Source organism: Hypanus sabinus, chromosome 22, assembly GCF_030144855.1.
Source record: "Hypanus sabinus isolate sHypSab1 chromosome 22, sHypSab1.hap1, whole genome shotgun sequence".
NCBI classification, from domain to species: Eukaryota; Metazoa; Chordata; class Chondrichthyes; order Myliobatiformes; family Dasyatidae; genus Hypanus; species Hypanus sabinus.
In genome coordinates, this window is record NC_082727.1 from 18,748,460 (window position 1) to 18,773,041 (window position 24,582).

Here is a 24,582-nt window from a genome sequence, read left to right on the forward strand (position 1 = left end):
GCTTTTTGTCTGGCTTCCTCTTTTGCTCTCTGATTGAAGCTTTGTATGTAGTCACCCAGCACTGCAGTGGTTATCAGCCATTCTGTGAAGGTGCTTGACCGGAAGCTAAAGAAATAATCTATTTGAACTGCAGTGGAAACTGAGCTGCAACCAATTCATATCAGATAATATTCTTCAGTGTTGCTTTAGTTCTGCTCCTTTGTTCACTTTCACTTTTTCCAATCCCATTGCTATCAGTGAGCATCACTGTGGTCAGACTTTAATGCAGGACTGTAGAGGATATTTATGCAGTTAGATTCAACTACTTAGTTGCAAGTAGTTCTGGATCTTTAGGTTCTTAAGGGATCTGTCACGTGTATATGCTGTGCTAGATTCTGCAGGCTATCCAGTTCGGTGTTCCCCTCCCTGTTCCCTTTTGTTGAGGAAGTACAGTGTTCACAGTGGTGAAACAGTCACAGTGACTGCACTTGTTCGCCTTGCACTGTAAAGTGGCCCATGATTGTAAAAGGCACTGTATGAATGTGAACCTTGTTCATGCTTCTGATCAAGGTGAGCAGGGTTGAAGCCTAGTCCTTCAACTGGTACACAGATTCTGACTGAATTTCTACTACAGATCCAGACCACAAAATGGAAAACGCTAAGAACTTTAGAGTGCCTATCTTGGATACCTGATGTTTATTTAAGCCATCAGCTATCTGCTTGGATGAACCTGGAACCGAAGAGACCTGCCCTGGTTGACAACAGTCTGGAGCTTGCTTTGAATGATTACCTCCTTAGAAAACTTTTGGTCAAACATGCTGAAGAACATGGAAGGAACAAGTTAAGCAGGTGGGAGTGACCCAGACTTCATGTGCAGGACCTGATTTTTCCAATCCTTGGAAGAACAAGAGTGAGCTTGTGAAGCCATCTCAATTTGTCTACAGAATGCTGCCTTACTCTGACAATTACGACTGTTTTTCCATGTGGAGGCTTTTATCGTTGGATTTTGTGCGAGAACTGAGAGATGCCATAGGTCATTATGGTTAAGCTTTCAATGATTCTGCTGATCAGTTGGTTCACAGTGATGCTCGGCCTATTGAAAGACACAATACTGCAGATGTTGGAATTCTGGAAGAACAATCTTGAAAATACTCAAGATTCCTGGCAGCCTTTCTGGGAATGAAGTGTTGCCTCTTTTTTCTCTCCACTGGAGTACTTCCAGCACTTACACATTTGAATTAAGGTTTACCCTATATTTGGTCTATAACCAGCATAGGTCGTTTTTTCTGTTTAAACAAACAAATTCTAGTACCAAATGTCATCTGACAAGAGGAGCACCAAAATGTGACTTCATTTAAGGTATTGCTTAGGGCTGCAATGGGACTTGTGGAATACCAATATTTGAGTGTTATTCAAGCTTCCCAAAGACAATGGAAAAACTTGGGATTATTCCATGCACATTTTTAAATAAAGCATTTGTAAAGAGCCACAGTAGAAATTTCTCAAGTTGTGGGTGGCACTTGTTTGGTTAATAGATGGTTGTTTCATTTTACTACTTTACAAAAACAAGTGGGCAAAAAGAATGAATCATTACAGCCCTAAATCTTGTAAGAGGTAGTCTAGGTCAGACAGGGCATTTCTTGCTGCGCGCTTTTTCTTTCTGTTGAGAAGGTGGTGTATTGCTTTTGCGGAAAAGTAAGACCACAGGAAGCCCCCACGTAACATTCTCCGCTTGGATCTGATCAACAGGGTGTCGTAGTCAATCTTCAGCACAGTTCTTGAGTGGCGACCAAGAACCCTGGGCCTTTAGAGGTGGTCTAGCAGGAGAGTTTCAGGTATTCAACGAATTCCCACTGACTGATTTTGTTTTTTCTTCATTTTGAAAGAGAAACACTGTATAAAAAGCAAGGATTGGTCTGTTGATGGCTAGCTGGTTTTCTGAGTAGAATTTGGTACATTTGGTACTGGCACTAATTTGCTTTCTTTTCAGTTAGAAGGAGATGTTGGAATCCCACTGCGCATGCGTGCACTGCAAATTTTAGTTCACATGTGGTTGACAGAAACGTTCCTTTGCAGGTTGCGCAACAGTTACTCAGCACTGGCGCAGCGTGCTCAGATCTTGAAGTTCCATGAACAAGGGTGACCAAGTAATGATGAACATTCAGCCTCTTAAAGTGTAGGTGGGGTGGAGGGTGGGAAATAAATGACCAGGCTTTGACTTCAATAGAAGTACAGTTTAACTCCCCTTGCCATTGGTGCTCAATGGACTCGTAGGTGAGTTGATGGATAAAGATATTCCTGACTGTTGCTGAATCTTGGTTTTCCCTAAAGGTTCATGGAGCTTCACCGCGCTGTTTTTCTTTTCTCCCCTACAGGTGCTTTTACGCGCAGCCTGCGAAACCGCGCTTGCGAAGAAGCTCTGGATGCACGGCTTCGACAGCCAGTTAACCCTCTCCAGACCAAACCTCCCCCCCAAAAAATTCCTTGCTCCCACCCTTCAAAAGAAATATTTGACTTTTTTAAAAAAAGCTTGTAATCCACAAATTCCATCGTAAGTGCAGTGATTTCCACATCTTCACTTATTTGCTGCAGTAGATACTAGTTGGTATTTAGCATGTAAGACATACAGTTGATGTCATCTGGTTATTACACAGATGGTTGTCTTACAAGGTGTCTTCAGTAGCAAATGAGTTTGAGATTGGAAGGTATGTTATGTGGAGCAGATACTAATGTCCAAATTCTGATGTAGAACTATACTGACTAAGCTGTTTATTCTTCGCAGCGTTTATTGCCCATTGATGGGGCAAATGATCTCTTCTACCAGCCTCCACCCCCCATGCCAACCTCAAAAGTCTATGCAATTAGACCGTACTTTCCAAAAGATGAGGTGAGTGGTGTTTCATAATAATTTAATTAAAATCAGTTTTAGAACTAGAGGCATGGTAAGTAAGTTGTTGATAAGATCACTTGGAGTTTTGTGTACAGTTTTGGAAAGACATTATCAAGCAGGAGAGGATGCAGAAAAGATTTCAGAGGATGAAGTGTCTCGACCATTTCTCTCCATACATTCTACCTGACTCTGTATATCTGTATTTTTCTGGATATCCATCATCTGCAGAATCTCCTGTGCTTCAGATTTAAGAGGACACTACCTGTATTAGAGGCTTTGAATTATATGGAGAGCTTGATCATGCTGGATATTTATTCCCTGTATCATAGGGGGATGAGAAGTTGCCTCATAGAAGTTTATAACATCTTGTAAGGTACAGACAAGACTGGACGATCATAAACTCTTCCCAGGGTTTGAGAGCCCAACTCTACAGGGCACAAAAACAAGATGAGGAGAGGATTGAGACCTGAGAGAGAACTACTTTATCCAGAGGGAAGTGAGCACCAGGAATGATCTGCCAGAGGAAGTGGTCAATGTGGCTGCAATGGCAACAATTTAAGAGGCATTTAGATAGGGACATGGTGGGGCGGGGCTTGGAGGGCTATGGGCTGAAAGCAGGCAACTGGGTCTAAAAGCAAGAAATCTCTAGTTGGGCCCAAGAGCCTGTTTCCCTGCTGTCTTTCTCTAACTCTAAACCAAAAGGTGTTATCTGTACAGAATGTAACATGGGAATGAGATGGTGGATACTGAGTACAGTTATGATAGGCTTGCCCTTTTCACCAGTGAATCAAAGTTTATAATTCAATGTAGGTAACTCCTATTTATTATATCCATTGGATTATGTCCATTATAATGCTGAAATTACAGAATGAATTGAGCATAATTAGATTAAATGTAAGCAAGCCAAACTGCTGGATGATCATGACTAACGTCAAAATCCTAGCTTTTGTTTTCATGTAAAGTAAGATGTAACTGAACTTTAGTTGAGTTACTTTGCTCTGTGAAGCCAGCCATGCAGGAACTGCACAGTCGAGCCACGTTCCCCTGGCATGAGACTCTGGAGATTTGTTGCAGCATGTTATTGCTGTCTGTACACAGAAGCCCCTTATATAGAATCTTATCTATATTTCCATCAGTTATTCAGTTGCTCTTGAAGCAATTCTTCATTGTGGCTCGTCATCAGCTCTTCCACATTTCCCTTCATTATTAATGATTTTAATCCCTCTTCTTATGCTTTAATGTGAAGAAAGTATCTTAAATGTCTGCACCTTTTGGCAATTTTGACCAATAATAGTATTCACAATTTATAATCCCTTCATACGTTAGAAATGACATTATTAAAGGTCCTATTGACTATCTCTTCAGCAGACATTGTTGTGTTTGGAGTTCTCAAAGCCTACTTGCACTAAATCAGGTCAGATTGGCCTGTTCTTAGCATTCCTACACTGCAAGGAGAATTGTAACCTGGGTTCTATTAAATCTTCAAAACAGAATGCAATGCAAGTTAATGGGGTAAGACTGGAAGTGGAATAATATTTGGATTTCTCCAAAAGTTTGCAGTATGTTAGCGTAACAGTTGGTGTAATTATTATTATTACAGACCAGTGACCCAGGTTTAATTTTGCCATTGTTTGTAAGGATTTTGTATGTTCTCCTCAAGACCAGGTGCTCTGGTATCCTCCCACATGGTTAATGGGTTAATTGGTCACAAGGGTATTGTTGGGCCAGAAGGGCCTGTTATCCCTAAATAAAGTAGACTATATGGATTAATGGTTTTGCAATGTCTTTGTCGGAATCCAATCTGGCAAGATCTTGGTCCAAAAGCCGGGGCCATTATTGGGCAAGTTTCTGTGATTATTGCTTTAATTTAGTCAAGGCTGTTTGGGTTGGGCGTCTTTTATGTTCAAAATATCCAGCAACCTAATTAAACATTGCATCTACTCTCGTATTCTGCAATATCAGAAACAAGTGCACCACTGTTGGTGTTCTTCACTCCCATTTTGGGAAGAAGCAAAGTTGAACATTTCATTTCATTGGGACTTTGGACTCCGTACTGTTGAACCCCACTGGATCATCTGACTGCTTCCATATCTCCAGTGTTCCTAAAATAGTGATTGCAGGTAAAAGAATCTGGGGAAACTGGAATTCTCTATGGCCACTATGTCCTCTGACAGTGAGTTTACTTGGTGAGTTTGATATTAGATTGTCTAGTCCAGGGGTCAGCAACCTTTACCACTGAAAGAGCCACTTGGACCCGTTTCCCACAGAAAAGAAAACACTGGGAGCCGCAAAACCCGTTTGACATTTAAAATGAAATAACACTGCATACAACGTTTTTTTTGCCTTTATGCTATGTATAAACAAACTATAATGTGTTGCATTTATGAAATTGATGAACTCCTGCAGAGAAAACGAAATTACATTTCTGCATGCAACAAAAACATTTTGAACTCCGAAAAAAAGACGTTGGGTTGAAAGTTACTTTTAAGTAAAATATTCAATGTCTATTTGAGTCCTTCTTGTATTTATGAAAAACGCCGAACTTAAATTTTCCGCCAGCAGCAAACCAAAAATAACGTCAGCCAGCTGTCATCCTGAAAAATGAAAGGACTATTTCACTGAACAATGAAAAAATATGAATATAAGTAAAATAATAGGCAATTAAAATATTTATCATACTTGGTTAATGGGATTTCTGCTCCTGGACCTCAGCGCACAGCGTCTGCACATCAGGGCTGTATGATGTCACCTTCATCTTTACACAGGATCGCAAGCTGTCATCTGTGAGGTTTTCAATATCACTCCATTTGTGTTTCTGAGCAAGAACGGCCTTCTGACGGGCAACATCTTCAAGGTCTGCTGTCAAGCGTCTAAACTTGGACACCCATATGTCTTTGTCGGCTATGTCGGCCAGTTCCATCTCAAGATCAGGTTGACTCACACCTGCCAATGCAGTCGTATTCAGTAGGGAAGGATCGATGCTTAAGGGAGTGACCGGGAAGGATAATGTGTTTTTTTCCTCTCTGAACTCACAGAAGCGTTTCCCAAACGATGTTTGCATTGCGATGATTGCAGAATGTAAATACTCCGAAATTATCATGTCGTGACCTTGTTTGAACTCTCTCAAATTGGGGAAGTGAGACAATGTGCCTTTCTGTAAATCTCTGGCAAGCACTGTCAACTTGCGCTCGAATGCCAAAACATCCTCCAACATGTGCAGGGCTGTACGTCCTTTCCCCTGAAGAGCTGTGTTCAGCGTGTTCAGGTGCGCTGTCATGTCTACCATGAAGTGTAGCTTTTCCAGCCACTCTGGCTGTTCCAGCTCAGGAAAGGTGAGCCCTTTGCTGCCCAGGAAAGTTTTCACTTCTTCCAGACACGCGACAAAGCGTTTCAGCACCTTCCGTCTGGACAGCCAGCGATAAAAACACGTTGTAGCGGTGTCAGTAAACTGCAGTCAAAGATAGCTTTATTCGAACTAAACAGCCTTGCTTTTAAGCCTCCCTCAACCCAGCCCCCATGGACGCAGATGCTGCAAAAGACGCGTACTCACAAACCCCCGTAGGCTATCTCCCTTAGCCGGAATGCTGGCTAATTGTGAGCCGTTTCGGATGTGGCAGGAAATGTGTCGCTACACTTAGGTTGTACAAGATCACCATAATTACATTTCAAAAGCTAACAAACTAACATAAAATACATTTTAATTAAATACTGACCAATTATTACCCAAAGCCACAGGGAGCCGCAGCACAGAGGTGAAAGAGCCACAAATGGCTCGGGAGCCGCAGGTTGCCGACCCCCGGTCTAGTCAGTCACCTCTTGAACTTAGTTGATGTAACTTTTGAGCCAAGGTGATGGTCTCTATTGTAGTGACCCTGATACCTATGAAGGTGTACACATCTAAACTCCATTGTAGTATTCAGGTAATAAATATTTGGATACTTGGAGGAAAAGAAATCAAGTTCATTTTCATTCAACCATACACGTGTATACCACCAAACAAAGCAACATTACTTCAGACCATGGTGTACGACAGAGCATATAACTCGAACCGATTACACAAAGTAATAAGTACACGTGATCAAATAATAAGGTGCATATATAAAGCAAGTTTAAAAAGTACAGTATAACATTACTGATGCTTCATATGTGATAAGATGTGGGTATATTTAGAGCCAGATAGGTTCTTGATTGGTAAGGGGGTTAAGGGTTATGGGGAGAAGGTGGGAGAATGGGATGGGGAAAAAAAAACCCAGAAGCAATGGCAGAGCAGAATGTATGTGCTGAATAGCTTGACTCTTGCTCCTATATCATAAGTGCTTAATGGTCTTATGGATATCGAGATTATTCCAAATCTGGAGTGGGAAAGTAATATCTGGAGAGCTTGAGCAGTGTCTGTGGTGGGAGAAAATGACAACATTTCTTGTCTGCCCTGATGCAGGTTTCAACCTGAAACAATTCCTTCCCCTTTATTTGCCAAACCAATGGACTTGAGATCCTATAGCTCTTTTGAGAGATTTCTGGACAGATCTGAGTTTCATCATTGCCATCTGAAACCTGTGTTACCTTGTAATCAGCTTTGTTAATGGATCTGGTTCCTGAATTGAGAGCAAAGAACTATTTGGAGGTTCTGAATTTAGTTAAAATTCTGCATGCAATTATTTAAAGCTCTGTTACATCCAATCATGCTTTGAACAAAACCTTGTCTCTTGTATTTGGAATTACATGGGTGTTGCCTCAGACTTCATCAAAGCTATTGTTTATCACCAGCCTTCTCAGTCTTGTGAAGACACTGGGTCTGAGTGTGTATCAATTACACTCAAGTTTCAGAGTTTCTTTTTACTGTAAAGATCTTGATTTGTAATTTAGAGGAAGAATGATTTATTTCGTCAAAACTAAATGCTTTGTATCTACTCAGTCCAGATTCTTGTGCTGCAAGACAATGGTTAAGACTATACTAGTCTTGCCCACTTCTCAGCAATCTCTTCAGTTTGTTGTAAAGTTCTGATCTAGTCCTTTGGTCTGGCTCATTCATTGTTAAGCTCTTTGGTACCTTGGCAGATCTTGGCTGGTTTCTCGCTATGACTGATTTGGATGTTCAACAGTTTGACCATGTGCTCGACCGCCACAGTTCTCTCCAACAAATGGATTGAGAAGTCCCACTACCATTAGCCATGGGAACTGAAAAGACCCTGTGGACCTTGTTGCTCTGTATTTGTCATTTCCTGGGAAGTGTGTAGTTGAAGAGTGGCAGACATCCGAAATGGGAACTACTACCTGTGTATCACTGAAATAACTGTGCCATAAAAGTGTACATGGAACGGCGGCAGAGCCTTGATGATTGATTCCAAGTGGCACTGAAGATCTCTGCTTATGCCTGCAAATGATAACCGTGCTCGCTGCTCCTCTTGGAGCTTTATTTCATTCCAAATTCGCCTCCTATAACTTGGCAGTTTGTGAACTTCATGTCTCGTTTTAATGATGTCTCCTGGATTCTCCTAATGGAACCACCATTCCTCAGTTGATTTCTGATTCACCAGGTGCTATTTAAGATGCCATAAAATGTTAATGAGCTTGTGCTGCCTTTAGAAGTTAAATAATTTTCCCCAAACTGAAGGCTGCCCTTTCTCCGTTGTTCTTGTGCTATCATAAACTATTAGTGATTTTCTGATCTGTAGGTCAGTTACGTCTGCACATCTTTAGTGAAGCAAAAATCTTGGTGCTTTACTGGAGTGCTATAAAATTTGACACAGCCACAGATGACAAAACTTTTGACAGGTATGTTTTATGAAGTGTTTAAAGGATAGAGATATGAAATTGGTGGGGGGGGGGGGGGTGGTGTCACTTAAGAGTGTTGCTGGCAGCTGAAAACGTAACTGCCTGTCCTAGAGCAGTTTGGTCTAAAGGAGTTCCAGGTTGAGCGCTGTAGCAAGATGGGAATTGAAGCATTCCACAGTAATTTAGGAAAGAGAATTTTAAATACACTGGGAGCCAGTGCATGTTGCTAAGCATGGGTGATAAAGTATGATTTAAGATTCCAGTTGCCTCATTGCGAGAGTGGAAAGCTAACCCCAATTCCACAATCCCTTTGGGCTGCATTTGGAGCATTCTGTGCCGTTCTGGTCACCCCTAACAGAGGATGTGGAGGCTTTGGAGAGGGTGCAAAAAACGTTCATTAGGCTTAGTGAATTAAAGGAAAGGTTGGTTAAACTGTTTCCTCTAGAGCATTGGAGTCTGAGGGGTAAAATTTATAAATTTTCCCACAATGGAAATGTCAAATACTAGATGAGATAGCTTTGAAGGGAAAGTTTAAATGAGATATGCAGGGTATTTTTTTTTTTGGACATAGATTGGTAGGTACTGGAATGGGTTTCCAAGGGTGGTGGTGGTAATGGTACTTGAGTGACATTTAGACAGGTACATGAACACAAGGAGTGGAGAGATCTGGATCACGTGCAGACAGTTTTGGCAATGTGGTTGGCACGGGCACCATAGAGCCGGTGCTGTTCTGTATACTGTGCTGGATTGTTTCCATGATGACTCTGGGTGTTGCTTGTCAATACATAGGAAAGGATAAAATGTATGCATCCCACAGTATTTTATCAGAATGTTGTATCAGCCCACATTGAGGCACTATATTAACTGGATTTTCTTTTATCCACAGGCCTCTGTGTATAAAATCTGTAAGGAGATGTATGATGATGAAATGGACAGTGACACAATGTGTGATCAGCCAGATATCATCGGTGACAGGTGAGTATGTTTGGAGAGAGTTCAGTTGTCCCAAAATTGTCCCTTTTTTTAAAATTGAAGTTTATTTTTGAATTGAAACTAATGGCTTTTAATGGGGAATGGAGTAGCTGGATGCTACTAGTTAGCTAGTAACTTTGTTACCAGAATTCTGAATGATGACTAATCGTATAAGCAGCTAAGGACTATCTATCTGATGCAGCAGATCCATGTTGAGGACACTGCTCTGGGCAAATAATACTGAGTCTGAGCTTGTCTTCATGTCAGACTGCTGTCTTTGGGCAAACTACAAAGTTCAAAGTAGATTTACTATCGAAAGTACATATGTCATATATACAACCTTGAGGTTCCTTCACAATAAACACAAACAAAAGTATAATAATTCTTGAACATGAAATGAAGAATCCTTGAAAGTGAGTCCAGCGATTCTGGGAGCAGTTCACTGATGGGGTGAGTCAAGTTTGAGAGAGGCCTCTGATTTGAGAGACTGATAGTGGGGGGGGGGGGGGGGTGTAGATTGTTTGGGGTTCCTGTTTCTTGCTGCCAAGTGTTCTTGTTCCTTTTATTGCTGCTGCCAACAGTGCAGACCTCCAAAAAAACTTTAGTAACAGGAGCAGGAATAGGTTATTCACCCCTTCCTATTCAACGACACCATGGTCTATTGAAACATTTTCTAGCCAATTTGACCAGATCTGGATCAGTCAGTCAGTGGGAGATATCACCCTCTTTTCAAGCCATTCAGTGTTTAAACATCTTGGGCAAATTTACAGAGAAACATTGTCCATTGATTGTTCTGTAAACAACTCCCAGTATAAGGTGTTGTCTAATTAATGTTTAGTTATTATGGATGGTGGATGTGAGTATATCTCTGCTGTTCTTGCTGTGTTACAGTTTGGTGGGCGGACTTCTCTCACTGAGCCCAGATTATTGCTTCGTGTTGGAAGATGAGGGCAGCATATGTGGCTATGCCCTTGGCACGGTGGATGTGAAACCATATGCTAGAAAGTGTAAAGTTTCCTGGATACCTGCTATGCGGGAGAAATACGTTAAACCAGAAACTAATAAAGAACTCTCGGAACAACAGGTAATTTTTCATTAAGTTGACCTGCTGTCAATATATTGTTTTAAGAGAAGAAACTACAACAATTAAAGATATTGGATTCTTGTAAAGGCACGGCTTCCCGTTTACACTAATCCTATTTTGTCCCCACGTTTCCACATTCCCCAACCCAACTCCAAGATTTTGCTACTCACTGAGGGACAATACGCCACAAGAAATTCCACACCTTTTGAAAGCTCTCATGAATTGCCATGGTCCACTGCCTAGTTCTGGGGGCTGAATACAATTTAGCCAAATCAATGTTTCATTAACCTATCACCTTTAGAGATATGTGCATTTATACTGTAGACCTCTGCGACCTTGAACCGCCTTTAGAAATGAATGATATATTTCACTTTTTTCTATAGCTTGCATTTATTTTAGCTTTTAGTATGTATCTCAATGTACAGCTGTTCCAAAACATTTTATGACGTATGCCAGAGATACTAAACCTGTTGCACATTCTTAATTTTCCAACCAAAATACATAATTTTATGCTGGTAAATTTTATCACTTACACTGGCAACCCACCAGACTGTCTAGGCCCTATTTGCCTGACTTTCAGTTTTCTTTTCTGGTATTGTAGCCAGTGTGCCTAATTCAGGGTCATATACCCTTCTCCAAGCTGAAAAACAACCATTCACTGTGCTTTGTTAAACTATCAGGATGATTTCCCCAATGCCACCAACTGGCCCCTTTGTTTGGCTAGTAAGTTTGCTTGTCATTAGTTGCTTTCTGAAAGTCTTTATTTGCATGAAGCTTGTCCTCCAACACACAATGCTGGAGGGAACTCAGTCTGGTGGCATCTGTGGAAGGGAATAATCATTGTTTAAGGTCAAGACCCTTCATCTTTTTATTCCTGTCCAGAGATGCTGCTGATCTGTTGAGTTCCTCCAGTATTATGTGTGTGTTGTTCAGGATTTCCAGCATCTGCAGAATCTCATGTTTTTGTCTAAATCCACATCTGGTGCCTTATCATATTTTGAAATTTTGCCTCTACACTTTATAAAGTTCAATCACCATTTTGCAGTGGTGTTGAGTAAACAGCCATGTTCATTGATCTTTCTGGCAGAAAGCTTGGCCAAACTCTGGTCTTTGGTTTATCTTCTTTGTGAACAATCCCTTTCAGTGCTACGAGCCCGCACAGCCTAATTGCACCATGTGACCAATTAACCTACTAACCTGTAGTATTTGCAATATGGAAGTAAACTAGACCACCTGGAAGAAACTCATGTGGTCACAGGGAGAATGCGCCAACTCCTTAGATGGCAGTGGAATTAAACCTGGGAGACTGGCGCTATAATGTTACATTAATTGCTACACTTATGTGCCACCCAAAATTTTTGTTGCTATAACTTGGGGTACTTTTAAGAATGTTTCCAGGCTTTGATGCTTAAGAGGATGGAGTTTGATCATTCTTTATGCCTTTCAGTGTCTTCCAGCACTCAAGACATCTACATTTCACACTTGGTATTAGCAAATCCAGTGATGTCTGGGTGGGGGGTGGGGGGGGGGGGGTTGCAGTGACTATAGTGAGTTAGGGAAGAGGCTGCAGAGCATGACTGCCAAGGTAGTAATTTCTGCATTATTCCCAGTACCACGTGCTAGTCCGGGCAGTAACAGGATGGTAGTACAGATGAATGAATGGGTAAGGAACTGGTGCAGGGGGCTGGGTTTCTGATTTCTGGATCATTGGGATCTCTTGTACATATAGGGTGGGTTACACCTGAATTCGATTGGGACCATTATACTTGTAGTTGATGGAAGTTGTATACACACCCCGAGCAGTAGCTGGATGCAGGATATAAATCTCAATGGAGAAGTAGAAAAAAGACGGGAATAATCATGTGGGAATTTCGATGTGCATGTAGTTTGGGCAAATCAGGTTGGTGCTGAATCTGGAGAGTAAATTTGTAGAATACCTGAGATGACTTTTTAGAGCGACTTGTGGTTAAGCCCACTAGGGAATCAGCTAATCTACAGTGGGTGTTGTGTAATAAAACAGATTCAACTAGGGAGCTAAAGGAAAGGAGATAGTATAAGATGAGAAGATAAATCAGATATATCTGTATTACAGTGGAGTAGATGGCTCCTTAAGGTTGTCATAGCTGGGCTGCGTAGTGGGGTAAACTCCCAGTGGCTTGTCTCAAATGGTCTCTGACAGCCAAGTTTGGTTTCTGACCTTCACATGTGATGTGGCTTAGCTACTAAGCCTAGCGGAACTGACTGGAAAAGGGGCAAATGCAGGTTAATGGGGCATTAAAACCAGTTGCTTTGGGTAGATGGAGCTTGTCAGCTGCAGATGGAAAACGATCATAAAACCACTGTTGCCTTGCGGCTATACACACTCATGGGGAAGACCAGGAGTATACCCTGGGGAAAAATATGGAGCTGGATTCCCTAAGGCGGTTGTACATTGAGTTCAGTGCTGACTGGCAACACTTCGCATTGCTGCTGTGCCATACTGTATCGGTCCCTACCATTCCTTTGGATTCATAGGCTGCTTGGTGAGGGGGAGCCTGCTGCATGGGCTACAACTTGCTCTCCATATCGTACTGCCCTGGCTTGCGTATCATGTGGACGGCTAGGACGCAACATCCATTGTTGACCCTGATCAATAGAGGGCCGATGTAGAGGAATGAAAGAGGAGTGGTTCAAGGTTGATTGGAAGGGGACACTAGTAGGGATGATGGTGGAATGACAATGGCTGGAGTTTCTGGGAGCAATCCCCACCTGTAAGAGAAATACATCTCAGAGAAAAATACTCTAAAGGCAGCATGATAAGAGAAGTCAAAGGCAGCGTAAAAAGAAAAGGAAAAGCATATAATATAGCAAAAATTGGTGGGGAGGATTAGTCAGCTTTTTTTAAAAAAAGACAGCATAAGACAACTGAAAATGTGAGAGAAGAGATGAAATATGAAAGTAAGGTAGCCAAGAATATCAGAGGATACCAGAAGTTTATTCAGATATATCACAAGTGAAAGAGGTGATAAGGTATTGGTCAGACTACACTTGGAATATTGAGCAGTTTTGGATCCTTATTTAAGAATGTATTGGAGAGGGTCCAGAGGAGATTCACGAGTATGATTCCAGGAATGAAAGGGTTAACACAGAAAATGTTTGGCTCTGGACCTGTTCTCATTGGAGTTCAGAAAAATGAGGGAGGTTCTCATTGAGACCTATTGAAAGGCCTACATAATGTGAATGTGGAGAGGATGTTTCCTGTAGTGAGTGAGTCTAGGACCAGGCTCAGAATAGAGGAACGTCCGTATAGAAGAGATGAGAAGGAATTTCTTTTACCAGAGGGTGGTGAATCTGACTTTGTTGCCATGCATGACTGTGGAGGCCAAGCTGTTGAATATATATAAAACAAAGGTTGATAGGTTCTTGGTTAGTTATGGTGTCAAAGGATATGGAGAGAAAAAAGGCAGGAGAAAGGGGTTGAGAAGTATAATAAATCAGCTATGACGTGATGGTGGAACAGACTTAGTAGTCTGAATGACCTAATTTTGCACCCTTGTTTTATGGACTGTGCTGAATTTCACAAGTTTTATAGAATCTTTGCCATTACTCATTCTCTATATCCTGTTGAACAGTTACATTGAGTGAGCCTTTAATTTCTTGTCTTTGCTTCCCTCACAGAAAATGATGCTGAGCTTCCATGAAGAACAGCAAGGATTGCCAGAGAACTTCCTCGCCACCTTTCCCTCACTGATTAAAGTGGATGTTCATTCAAAAGTGACCGATCCGAGTGTTGCTAAAAGTATGATGGGTTGTTTGCTTTCTTCCTTAAAAGCCAATGGTAAGGACCAGTGTCTCCTTTACTGCAACTGCTCTATATCTACATCCATAAGGTTCATGAATCTCATGGGTATTCATTGTTTCCTGGGGCAGGCTGTTGGTATAATTTAAAAATTTCAAATAGAATTAAAGTAATTCTCTACTTCACAGTATTTCAATGTTACTGTGTAATACTGTTGTCTGACTTTAAATACCGGTTTTCTTAAGGAAGCTGGGAACCCCAAAAAGGTAGGAAGAGAGCGGTGAACTTGGGTGGCTTGTTTAGTGCGGGGGGCTATGGTATGTTGAAAATAGAAACCTGTGCAATATTTTTGTGTGGATTTCCCTTGGTTGCTCCAGCTTCCTCCAATAGTCCAAAGACCTACCATTTCGTAGATTAGTTGGTCATTGTAAATTGTCCCAGGATTGGGCTCAGATTAAATTGGGGGATTGCTGGGCGGCATGGCTCCAGGGGCCTGTTCTGTACTGCGTGTCAATAAATAGTTCATCATTATCTGTTCTTAGAGCTCTCAGACCAAAATTCATTGAAAGTTTCAAAGTACATTTATTATCAAAGTATCTATGCAAAATATAATCCTGAGGTTCATCCTCCTGTAGGAAGCCACGAAGCCATTTAAACCCATTAAAACATCAAACACCCAACATGTGAGAAAAGAGCAAAACACATGCAAATATTCAGATTATTGAACATCAAACCACAGTCCACAAATGACAGCTAGCAAGTCAGTTCAGTTTAGTGACTTCAGGCCTCAGCTGTAGAGCCACTTCTGCACTGAATAGTCTTGATGAAATTGTGCAAATAACAAAAACCTAACCCAAAACACATGGAGCATGAATCTCAGATTCCTCCAAAAATGAGTTCACAACTGCGGAGCATGTTCAGTGCCGAGGACATTACATATTAAACTGCAGAATCCCATAGCCATGAGCTGCGCCAAGGCAATCGAATGGGCACCTTCCTCTGGCAGCAGTGAATGGCAGATTGCACTAAACCCCCACTCGTCTTCAGCTCTTGTTCTCATTACAATCTTGCTTGGTGAGGAGTAATAGAGCCAACCATTTCATCTTGCACCATTGGGAAACGATGGCTGCACTCTCCACTCTCAATGTCATCAAAATGTAAATTATTGGATGCAAGCAATCGCAGTTCAGGAGAAGCATATAAGTAGAAGTGATTTTTTGAGCTGTTGGTTGCGTCGGTCACTGGCACCATCTTGTATCTTCACATGCATTTCTGACAAGTGATAGAAGTTATGGATTTTAGTTATGTTGGCTCCTCTTATCTATGTAACCTTTAATTCTTTGAATCCTGTAGAGCGTTTAGCTGAGGTGCTTAAATATGTACTTTGTTTTGTGTTTAGTAGCTCTTGCAGTGCCTGTGGCTTCCTGGTTTATAATCTAGTAGTTTATCTGGTCTATTGTAAACAGCAAGTTTTCAGATAATGTTAATTTAAATCATTACCCAATCTTTAGTTGCATGGCTTTTATGTAAACATTAAATATCAGGACTGCAGCCATTGGCAGTTCCTTTGCAAGTAACAACATTGGGTTAAGCTGATAACTAAAACCACTGGCAGAGGAAAAATTGATTCTCTCCTGCAACAAATGGTAATGATGAGTGTGTGGCTCACAGCTGACATTTCAGAGTGTCAGCCTGTCAGTAAGAGAGTTCATTCTCTGCAATTCAACCCCCAACCTCCCGGGCATTCTCCACTGGGCAGAAGATACATAAGCCTGTGAACACGTACCACCAGGCTTGAGGTCAAGTTCTGTGCTGCTGTTATCAGATTCCTGAACAGACATCTTGTACGATAAGACGGACTCTCAGCTTCACAATCTTTCTCGTTCTGATCTTGCACTTTATCAGTTAGCTGTACTACACTTTTTTGGTAGCTTTTACACTATTCTCCATTGTTATTTCACCTTTAATCTAGCTGAATGCATGTATAGTCTGATCTGTATGAACAGTATACAAGACAAGTATTTCACTATCAGTATATGTGACAATAATAAGCCCACACAAAAGTCAGGAATCCATAAATCAATGGGTCTTGTGTGTCCCTAAGACAGTGGGGGGGGGGGGGGGGGCCTTTGGTCCTGTCACAGTCGATACAAGGATGAACCTGCATGCACTTTAACATAAAATTTATTTAGCACACATTACATAGCGAACATCAAGACATTTCACAAGACATTACAGGGTTAACACAAGTACCGAGACCCGGTAGAGTAGTGGTTAGCACAACACCCAGGTTCTGTTCCTGTCGCTGCTTGTAAGGAGTTTGTGCATTCTCCCCGTGACCGTGTGGTTTCCCTCCGGGTGCTCTGGTTTCCACCCAGTCCAAAAGACATACTGGTTGGTGGGTTAATTAGTCATTCTAAATGGTCTCATGACTAGGCGAGGGTTTAATCGGGGGTTGCTGGGTGGCCTGTTCCACACTGGCTGTTAAACCCTCCTGAGGTCAGCAGGCATGAGTGCTTCGCCTCCTACATGTGAATGTTGGTGATGCCATTTTCCACTGCCAGCTGTAAACACTATTGTTTTCTTCCCATTCAGGATCTCGAGGAGCGTTCTGTGAAGTAAGACCCAATGACAGGCGTGGTTTGGAATTCTACAGCAAGCTGGGCTTCCTGGAGTTGGCCAGGATGGAGGGATTCCCAAAAGAGATGTTGGTGCTGGGAAGGAATTTGTAACGGGCAGCCTCTTCATTGTAGTGTAATTAAAGGATGTGTATAATTAAATGTATCTAAATTTAGCCTTAAACTGAATAATGTGTTCAGTAATATTTTATATTTTAACTTTTTAAAATGTGCAATACACAGTGAGCTCCAGAAGGACCTTTTGAAGGTGGTGACCCTCTACTGATGCAATAACAGCATTATCTTGTCTCCTTTTCCTTCTGATATTTCAATCCAGTCCTTCATCCCCACCCCTGCCCTCTTCACATCTCCCACACAAATATTGGACAACTGACATGTTTCCGGCCTAGAATGGGGAACCTGGTGGCTCAGTCCACTGTATCCTTGCAGTGATGAAGAGAGCTATTCAGATTCTCCACTGCCTGACAGCAGTCCTTGATCACAGTATGGGCTTGCTCTTAAACAAGTACTTTGCTGTCACAACTTGGCTCTGTCTATGACCAATCCTGTGCTGGAGTAGTTGGGGTCCTTGATCCCTGGAGCTCAGTTCATTTACACTAACTGAGATTTTCGGGCTTCAGCTGGCAATTGCTCTCTGCAGCTCATGCACATCTGTGAAAACTAATGATCTTTCAGTACCTCTGAACGCATTTTGTATGTGGTGATTCTCAGTCTGAATGGTTAATGGAATTGCTCTCTGCAGAGAGGAACAAGCTAAATGTTGAAAATGAGTGTCACACTGCTGGGATGCACACTGGGTCTTAGTTTCTGTAGAGAAGGATGGGCTAATAATTTGGGTGCATCAACTTAATTAAATGTACATGAAATGTTTGAGTGTGATGGGAGAGCTCCCTGTCTGTATACCATCTGAAGATACCCTGACTGGGTTTACTGGCACTTACTGAAAGCAAGCTAGCCTGAGTTCCTTTAACCCTATCATTGCTGTCTGCTGTTTGAGAGCTGATGCCTTTGTAAACACTAGTGGGGCTTATGTAGGTTTCAGTCTGAAATGTGAGTGGTCTCAGCAGCTGGCTCACGGTGAATGGGGTTTCGAGCATCTGTAGCCGCCCATGGATGATGTAAGGGGAGCCCCTTGCCAGGCCATTTGAAAAGCTGATCCCTAAACAACTTGCAGTGAATTAGAGAAATGAAGAGCATTAACCTTATTGCAATTGAGTAAAACATCCATGGACTGGACAATGAAGCTGACATGTCAAATTCGTCTTTAGACACGTGGCCAATTCATCTAAAAGAATTACAGCTGCTGTCATGATGAGTGATGTTGGGGCTAGGTTCATAGCTTGAAGTGGTGAGAACCAGCACCAGGAATGCATTGCTCGGCGTCTTGTGGCAAAACAGCTCCTAACGCTTCAAACTGGAAAGGGTGCAGAAAGGATGCCCCTCCCCAACTTGAGGGACAGTTGTCAGAAGGGGCTGGCCAGGCTAAGACTTTATTTTGGAAGCAGTGTTTAAAATCATTAAGGATATAGGTCATAGGTGTCAAACTCAAGGCCCATGGGCCATATCTGGCCCGCGAGATCATTTTAGATAGATCTATTATTTTAATTATTAATGGCCCGGCGATATGAAGCTTATGATTGTAAGTTAATACCAATCATAAAAATAATGCTTGCTCAGCAGTCTTCATAAGAAACGGAATTTGTGAAGTGAAACACTTTGTAGTTATAGCAGAGACTGAGACACATGAGAACAGGCTGAAAAAACGGAGGCAATGAAAGCTGCGTTCGCCCGCGCCCGACTGATCCGGCCCGTGACCTAAAATGAGTTTGACACCCCTGGTATAGGTAGTGAATATCTGCTGTCTTATTCCCCTGTGGGGAGTGCACAAGGCATAGGTTTAAGGTGAAAGGGGAAAGACCTAATACTAACTTGAAGGTCAATTATTTTTACACAGGGTGGTAAGGAAATGGTTGAGGCAGTTCCTGTTGCTGACATTGAAGAGGCACTTTAATCACAAAAGTTGAGGGATATGAGTCACAGGTGAATGGGACTAGCTGGGATGGGTATTTTGGATAGACTAGATGAGTTGGGCTGAAGAGCATGTTTCTATGTTGAATGATTGTCATCTTTCACTATGCTTGCCCTGCAGACCATACAGTTTAAGGTGTTAAAGGCATGAATAACTTGTCTTTAACACTTTGCTGCCCATTATGTAGAGAAAAATGTCATTGAAAATCCAGAGATCTGGGCAGGTGATACGATTAGATGCCCTATATGTTACAAATGCAGATAATCTGTGCTGATCTGTGTAAAATGTGTGCTGTTTCCTCTGTTAAACATTGCCTATACAAAAGTAAACATCTTTGTGGCTGGGGAGTGCTTTAGGGTGACCTGGAATTGTGTATATGAACATCATTGTGCAAGTTTGAGTGAAGCTTCCTTTCCCACCTGCATAAACATTACATTCTCTCAGACCACCTTGTCAGTTCATGCACCTCCTTTAATTCTTACAATGAGAGGGCTCAGTTCACCAGAGGTGTCCGGTGGAGAAGCAGATTGAATGGAAGGCTTCAAATTGGCCAAGAACTGACTGCAGGGAATTGCAAGCTGAAGTACTGCTGTCTGAATCTGCTTCGCCCTGTCACAACATCTCTTGTTTTCATAATGCTTCTCTGAATCCACTTCCTGCCACCAGCCACATACACACATGCTAGGCTTGCCTAGACACGGTGGCAAACACCAGTTAGGCTCGGCGCTTGGTACAGCTGCTCCTCACCCTGCGCTTTCTTCCATCTCCCCAGGTGTTTCCGGTTGAGGGAAGTTGGGATGTGGTTACAGTGGTACTGCTTTTCTGGTGTGAGGGTGGCATTTTACACTTATTTCCACAAACTGCACCAGATTTCCAACTGGGTTTTCCAATTCCATGGGAGTTTTGTGTGCACTCCGGTAAAAATGAAACTGCCATATCCAGCATTGAAAAAGCTTTAACTTAAATAAATCTGAATTTTTTTTAAAGTCTGAGTTTACTGGCTCTGGTGTCTCAGGAGATGATGAAACTGGGGCAAAAACTTACCACTCACTGACTGCCCTGGCTCCTGGAAGCAGAGCCTCCAGCTCACAATAGAATTGCCTCAGTTCAGTGTGGTCATACTGAAGTTTTCAATATTATACCAACATGGGTACATAGTCACAATGTTACCAATGCATGTTTACAGATTTAAAAGGAGCAAATAAAATGAAAACATTTATGCTATTCCCCACCAGTAACTGCAGCCTCTGATTGTTCAACTATGATGGGAAAGGAGAATGGTTTAACATTGCTTTTTGTTAACCACTGATCTAAAAGTCAAAGTAAATTTCTTATCAAAGTATGTATTTGTTACCATATGCTACATTGAGATTAATTTTCTTTGAGGCATGCACACAATAATAGAAGTTACAGGAAAAAAAAATGAGACAGATCTGTCTTCACCCTTCATTTTGGCCAACCGTGGTGCTGTCAGCAAACTTAAATATGGGGCTTTGAAGCTGTACTTGGGTCTCAATCAAAGTTCGAGCGAGCAGGTGGCTGAGCATACAGCCTAGTGGTACACCTGTGCTGGTAGAGATTGTGGAGGAGATATTGCTGATGTGAACTGATTGGGGTTTGCAAATAAAGGAGATTGAGGATAGTTGCTTATTGAATTCTTCTAATTTGAATAAATTTTTGCTGGTTCATCCAAAAAACTTGTTGGAATTATGTATAGTTATTCATAAATTCAATTCTATTTTTCTTTTGCTTAAATGCCTACAAGAAAATGACACTCATGGTCACTTGAGTTATGACTGTATGACAAAGGACAGCTCCAATGCAATATTCAAGTTTGCTGAGACATCACTGATGTAGACCGAATCAAAAGATGGTGATGAATCAGCATATAGGAGGGAGATTGAAAAGCTGGCTGAGTGGTGCCACAACAACTTAATGCCAGCAAGACCAAGGAACTGATTATAGACCTAAGGAGAAGGAAACGAGGGGTCCATGAGCCAGTCCTCGTTGGAGGATCAGCAACTTGATTTCGGAGGACTCGTCCTGTGCCCAGCATCTAAGTGCAATTAGAAAGAAAACCTCTACGTCAGGAGTTTGCAGAGATTTGGCATGACATCTGAAACTTTGACAAGCTTCTATAGATATGTAGCGGAGAATATATTGACTGGCTGCATCACAACCTGGTACAAATAACTGCCTGGTCCATTACAGGAAAAGAGCACATCTATATGAAACACTTGCAGGAAAGCAACATTCATCACCAGTGATCACCCCCCGGATATGCTCTCTTCTCACGACACGCATGCGAAAGAAGGTACAGGAGCCTCTGGTCTCCTTCTTTCTTTTTAAAATCTTTTTATTAGTTTTAAACAAACATAAATGAAACATGAATACAAAATGTTTGAGAGTACATAATTAATAGTTTAAATAGACATTCAGATGTATAATAAAAATATATAACCTCTCAAACTCAGAACATTAATGAACAAAGAAGTAAAAAAAGAAAAAAAGAAAACCCCCAAAAAAAGAAAAAAAAACACTAACCAACATGGGCAATTGAATAATATTAAGTACATATACAGTAGTGCCAATAACTCCAAACCTCCATCCAATTAATTAAGGATAATATAAGTAAGGTTTAGAAAAAGACAATTCAACTCATGTGAAAATGTTGAATAAAAGGTCTCCAAGTTTCTTCAAATTTAACTGAAGGATCAAAAACCACACTTCTAATTTTTTTCTAAACTCAAACAAGAAATAGTTTGAGAAAACCACTGAAATACAGTTGGAGGATTAATTTCTTTCCAATTCAATAAAATAGATCTTCTAGCCATTAATGTAACAAATGCAATCATTCATTGAGATGAAGCGGATAAACGATTATTATCCGTCATTGGTAAACCGAAAATTGCAGTAAGAGGATGCGGTTGAAAATTAATATTTAAAACTCTTGAAATAATACTGAAAATATCTTACCAATAATTTTGTAAACAAGGACAAGACCAGAACATATGAGTCAATGAAGCAACATCAGAATGACATCTATCGCAGGTTGAATTAAGATGAGAATAAAATCGAGCCAGTTTATCCTTAGACATATGAGCTCTATGTACAACCATAAATTGTATTAGGGCATGTTTAGCACAAATAGAGGACAAATTTACCAATAATAAAATTTTAAGATGATCATGAATTTACAGTACAGAATTTAGATGTATCAGAAAAAAATAAAAAGGAATGGCAAGAAAAGCTGCATTGTCCTATATCTACTGAGCAATGGGAAAAAATTTTATTATTGGTAAATTAGCCTCTGGTTTCTCATTACCAGGTTCAGGAATAGTCCCTACCCCTCAACCATCAGGCTGTTGAACTAAAGGGGATAACTTCACTTGTCCCATCATTGAAATGTTCCCACAACTAATGGACTCACTTTCAAGGACTCTTCATCTCATGCTCTCAATATTTACTGCTTATAAATATTTTTGTATTTGCAGTTTGTTGTCTTCTGCTCTCTGGTTGAACGCCCTAGGTGGACGGTCTTTCATTGATACAGTCATTGAGTATGCCATTAGAAAATGAATCTCAGGATTTTATAAGGTGACATATATGTACTATGATAAATTTATTTTGAACTTTGAACTTTACATGGTAACTTATGCAGTACATAGTTCAATAATTTTGACTTTTTAAAAGTTTGTGTTTAAAATAAATTTTTGTTTATTGTCATCCCATGCCCAAAGTTACCTTAGATCTGTGTTCACTTACAAACTTTCTGGTGGTGGATCACTGCAGCAACCAAGATCCTAGCAAGCCCTCAAATTAGGTGCCCAGCAAAAGCCATGTGGCGTGGAGGGTAGAGTTGCTGCCTCAACTAGGTTCCTAGGTTCAATCTCAACCTCGGTTGTTGCCTTCATGGAGTTTTATGCTCATTGTTATAATATGCTCCACATTCCTCACACTTCCCAAAGACATGTAGGCCAGTGGGTTAGAAGCTGGGGGGGGGGGGGGGGGGGGTTGATGATGTGAAATTCAGAATTGATAAGTGCTTGATAGTACGAGATGGCCAGACACTTGCTCTTTCTGGGTTCAATGGGTCTCAGCCCAAAATGTTGACTGTTTATTCCTCTCCTTTGATGCTGAGTTCTTCCAGCAGTGTGTTTCCATGGGGAAGGTTTATTTCTGTCCACAAGGCAGAGACAAATCACTTGCTTAAAGTTAGACTGTAGCTCAGTCCATCTGGTCAGGGTACAAACAGCATAGTCCTGCCCCTCACGTGAAGGGGAATCTAATGCAGCCATCTCTTTAATTTTTTCTGAAATTAACCCACCTAAGTACTTAAATTTGTTTTTTTATGGACACCATATCAAGACTGAATAAATAAAAATAAATAATGGAGCTGAGATGGCCTCCTCCCGCTCAACTGCAGCAGTGTTGAATTGCTGAAATTCTCTGCCTGCGCGGACAGTGGAGGCTCAGTCAATGACGGAGGACGAGATTCCTGGATATCGGAGTTGAGGGATATGGGGATAAGGCAGAGAAACAGGACTTGGGTAGGTCACTCACTGGTAGAATAGTGCAGGAGGGTTGAGGATCCAAATAGATCCCTCCTGCTCTCAATTCCATAAGACATGGGAGCATAATTAAGCTCCTATGGCTGATATATTATCCCCCTCAACCCTTTTCTTCTGCCTTGTCTCTATAACCTTTATTGCCTAATCATGAACCTATCAATCCCTGCTTTAAAGACTGGAGTGGAAGAGGACAGAAGCTGGGTGGGGGGGGGTGGGGACGGTGGCTGCAGTAGGGCTATAAGCTGGTAGGTGCCCATGTTTGGGATCAGATTGCCTGCCTTACCCCCCCGAGAGTGGTAACACCCTTCACCAGTCCCTCTCCTGTGGCTTCCTGTACACCAGCCCCAATTGTTGGAAGATGGCCTCCTCGGTGGGCGTGGGAACAGTGTGGCCGTAGCTGACTTTGGTCCTACCCTCCCTCAGCACCTGGCTCTTTAGCGAGTGCTCGGACAGGCTCATGTTCTTGGTTTTGGCCAAGGCGCGCATGGAGCGGTTGAAGTATGCGGAGCCAGTGAAGTACATCAGGGCACAGGCAAACTCCGTGTACGGTACCACGATGATGTCAAGCCTGCGGTAACGGCGCCCGCACCCTGGCAGCCGGCAAACACCCAGATACTTCACCTGGTTCCTGTTCTGTTCTTGGCAGACCAGGTCATCTGTGATAAACCCTTGCAAAAGAAAAGGTAGCGGTCAATAAACCTTGCAACAGGCAGAGTTATCGGAAATGTTAAATTTCTGTACAGTCTAAACACAAAGCACACTGTCCAGACACTGTCCCATCACACACTCCTGGAGATCAGGTACAGAGTGAAGCTCCCTCTGCGCTGTCCCATCACACACTTCTGGCGTCAGACACAGAGTGAAG

The 24,582-nt window shown here is 41.7% G+C and overlaps 2 protein-coding genes across 8 annotated transcripts in view; one reads left to right on the forward strand and one right to left on the reverse strand.

Moving 5' to 3' along the window:
• The window catches only part of oga (O-GlcNAcase), a 43,551-nt gene extending 26,271 nt beyond the window's left edge, over positions 1–17,280 (forward strand). For 4 of the 5 annotated variants that reach the window (XM_059947189.1, XM_059947190.1, XM_059947191.1 and 1 more), the window contains 6 exons: positions 1,729–1,814; positions 2,762–2,866; positions 9,531–9,619; positions 10,508–10,700; positions 14,358–14,517; positions 17,074–17,280. In XM_059947189.1, coding sequence (XP_059803172.1) covers positions 1,729–1,814; positions 2,762–2,866; positions 9,531–9,619; positions 10,508–10,700; positions 14,358–14,517; positions 17,074–17,210 — 770 coding nt within the window. In that variant the 3' untranslated portion in view covers positions 17,211–17,280. Of the gene's footprint in view, positions 1–1,728; positions 1,815–2,761; positions 2,867–8,544; positions 8,645–9,530; positions 9,620–10,507; positions 10,701–14,357; positions 14,518–17,073 lie in introns of those variants that run through there. The other variant, XR_009507412.1, reaches the window with a different exon arrangement.
• A 1,727-nt stretch (positions 17,281–19,007) lies between these two features.
• The window catches only part of poll (polymerase (DNA directed), lambda), a 37,754-nt gene continuing 32,179 nt past the window's right edge, over positions 19,008–24,582 (reverse strand). For all 3 annotated transcript variants that reach the window (XM_059947195.1, XM_059947194.1, XM_059947193.1), the window contains exon 8: positions 19,008–24,385. In XM_059947195.1, coding sequence (XP_059803178.1) covers positions 24,024–24,385 — 362 coding nt within the window. In that variant the 3' untranslated portion in view covers positions 19,008–24,023. The remainder of the gene's footprint in view (positions 24,386–24,582) is intronic.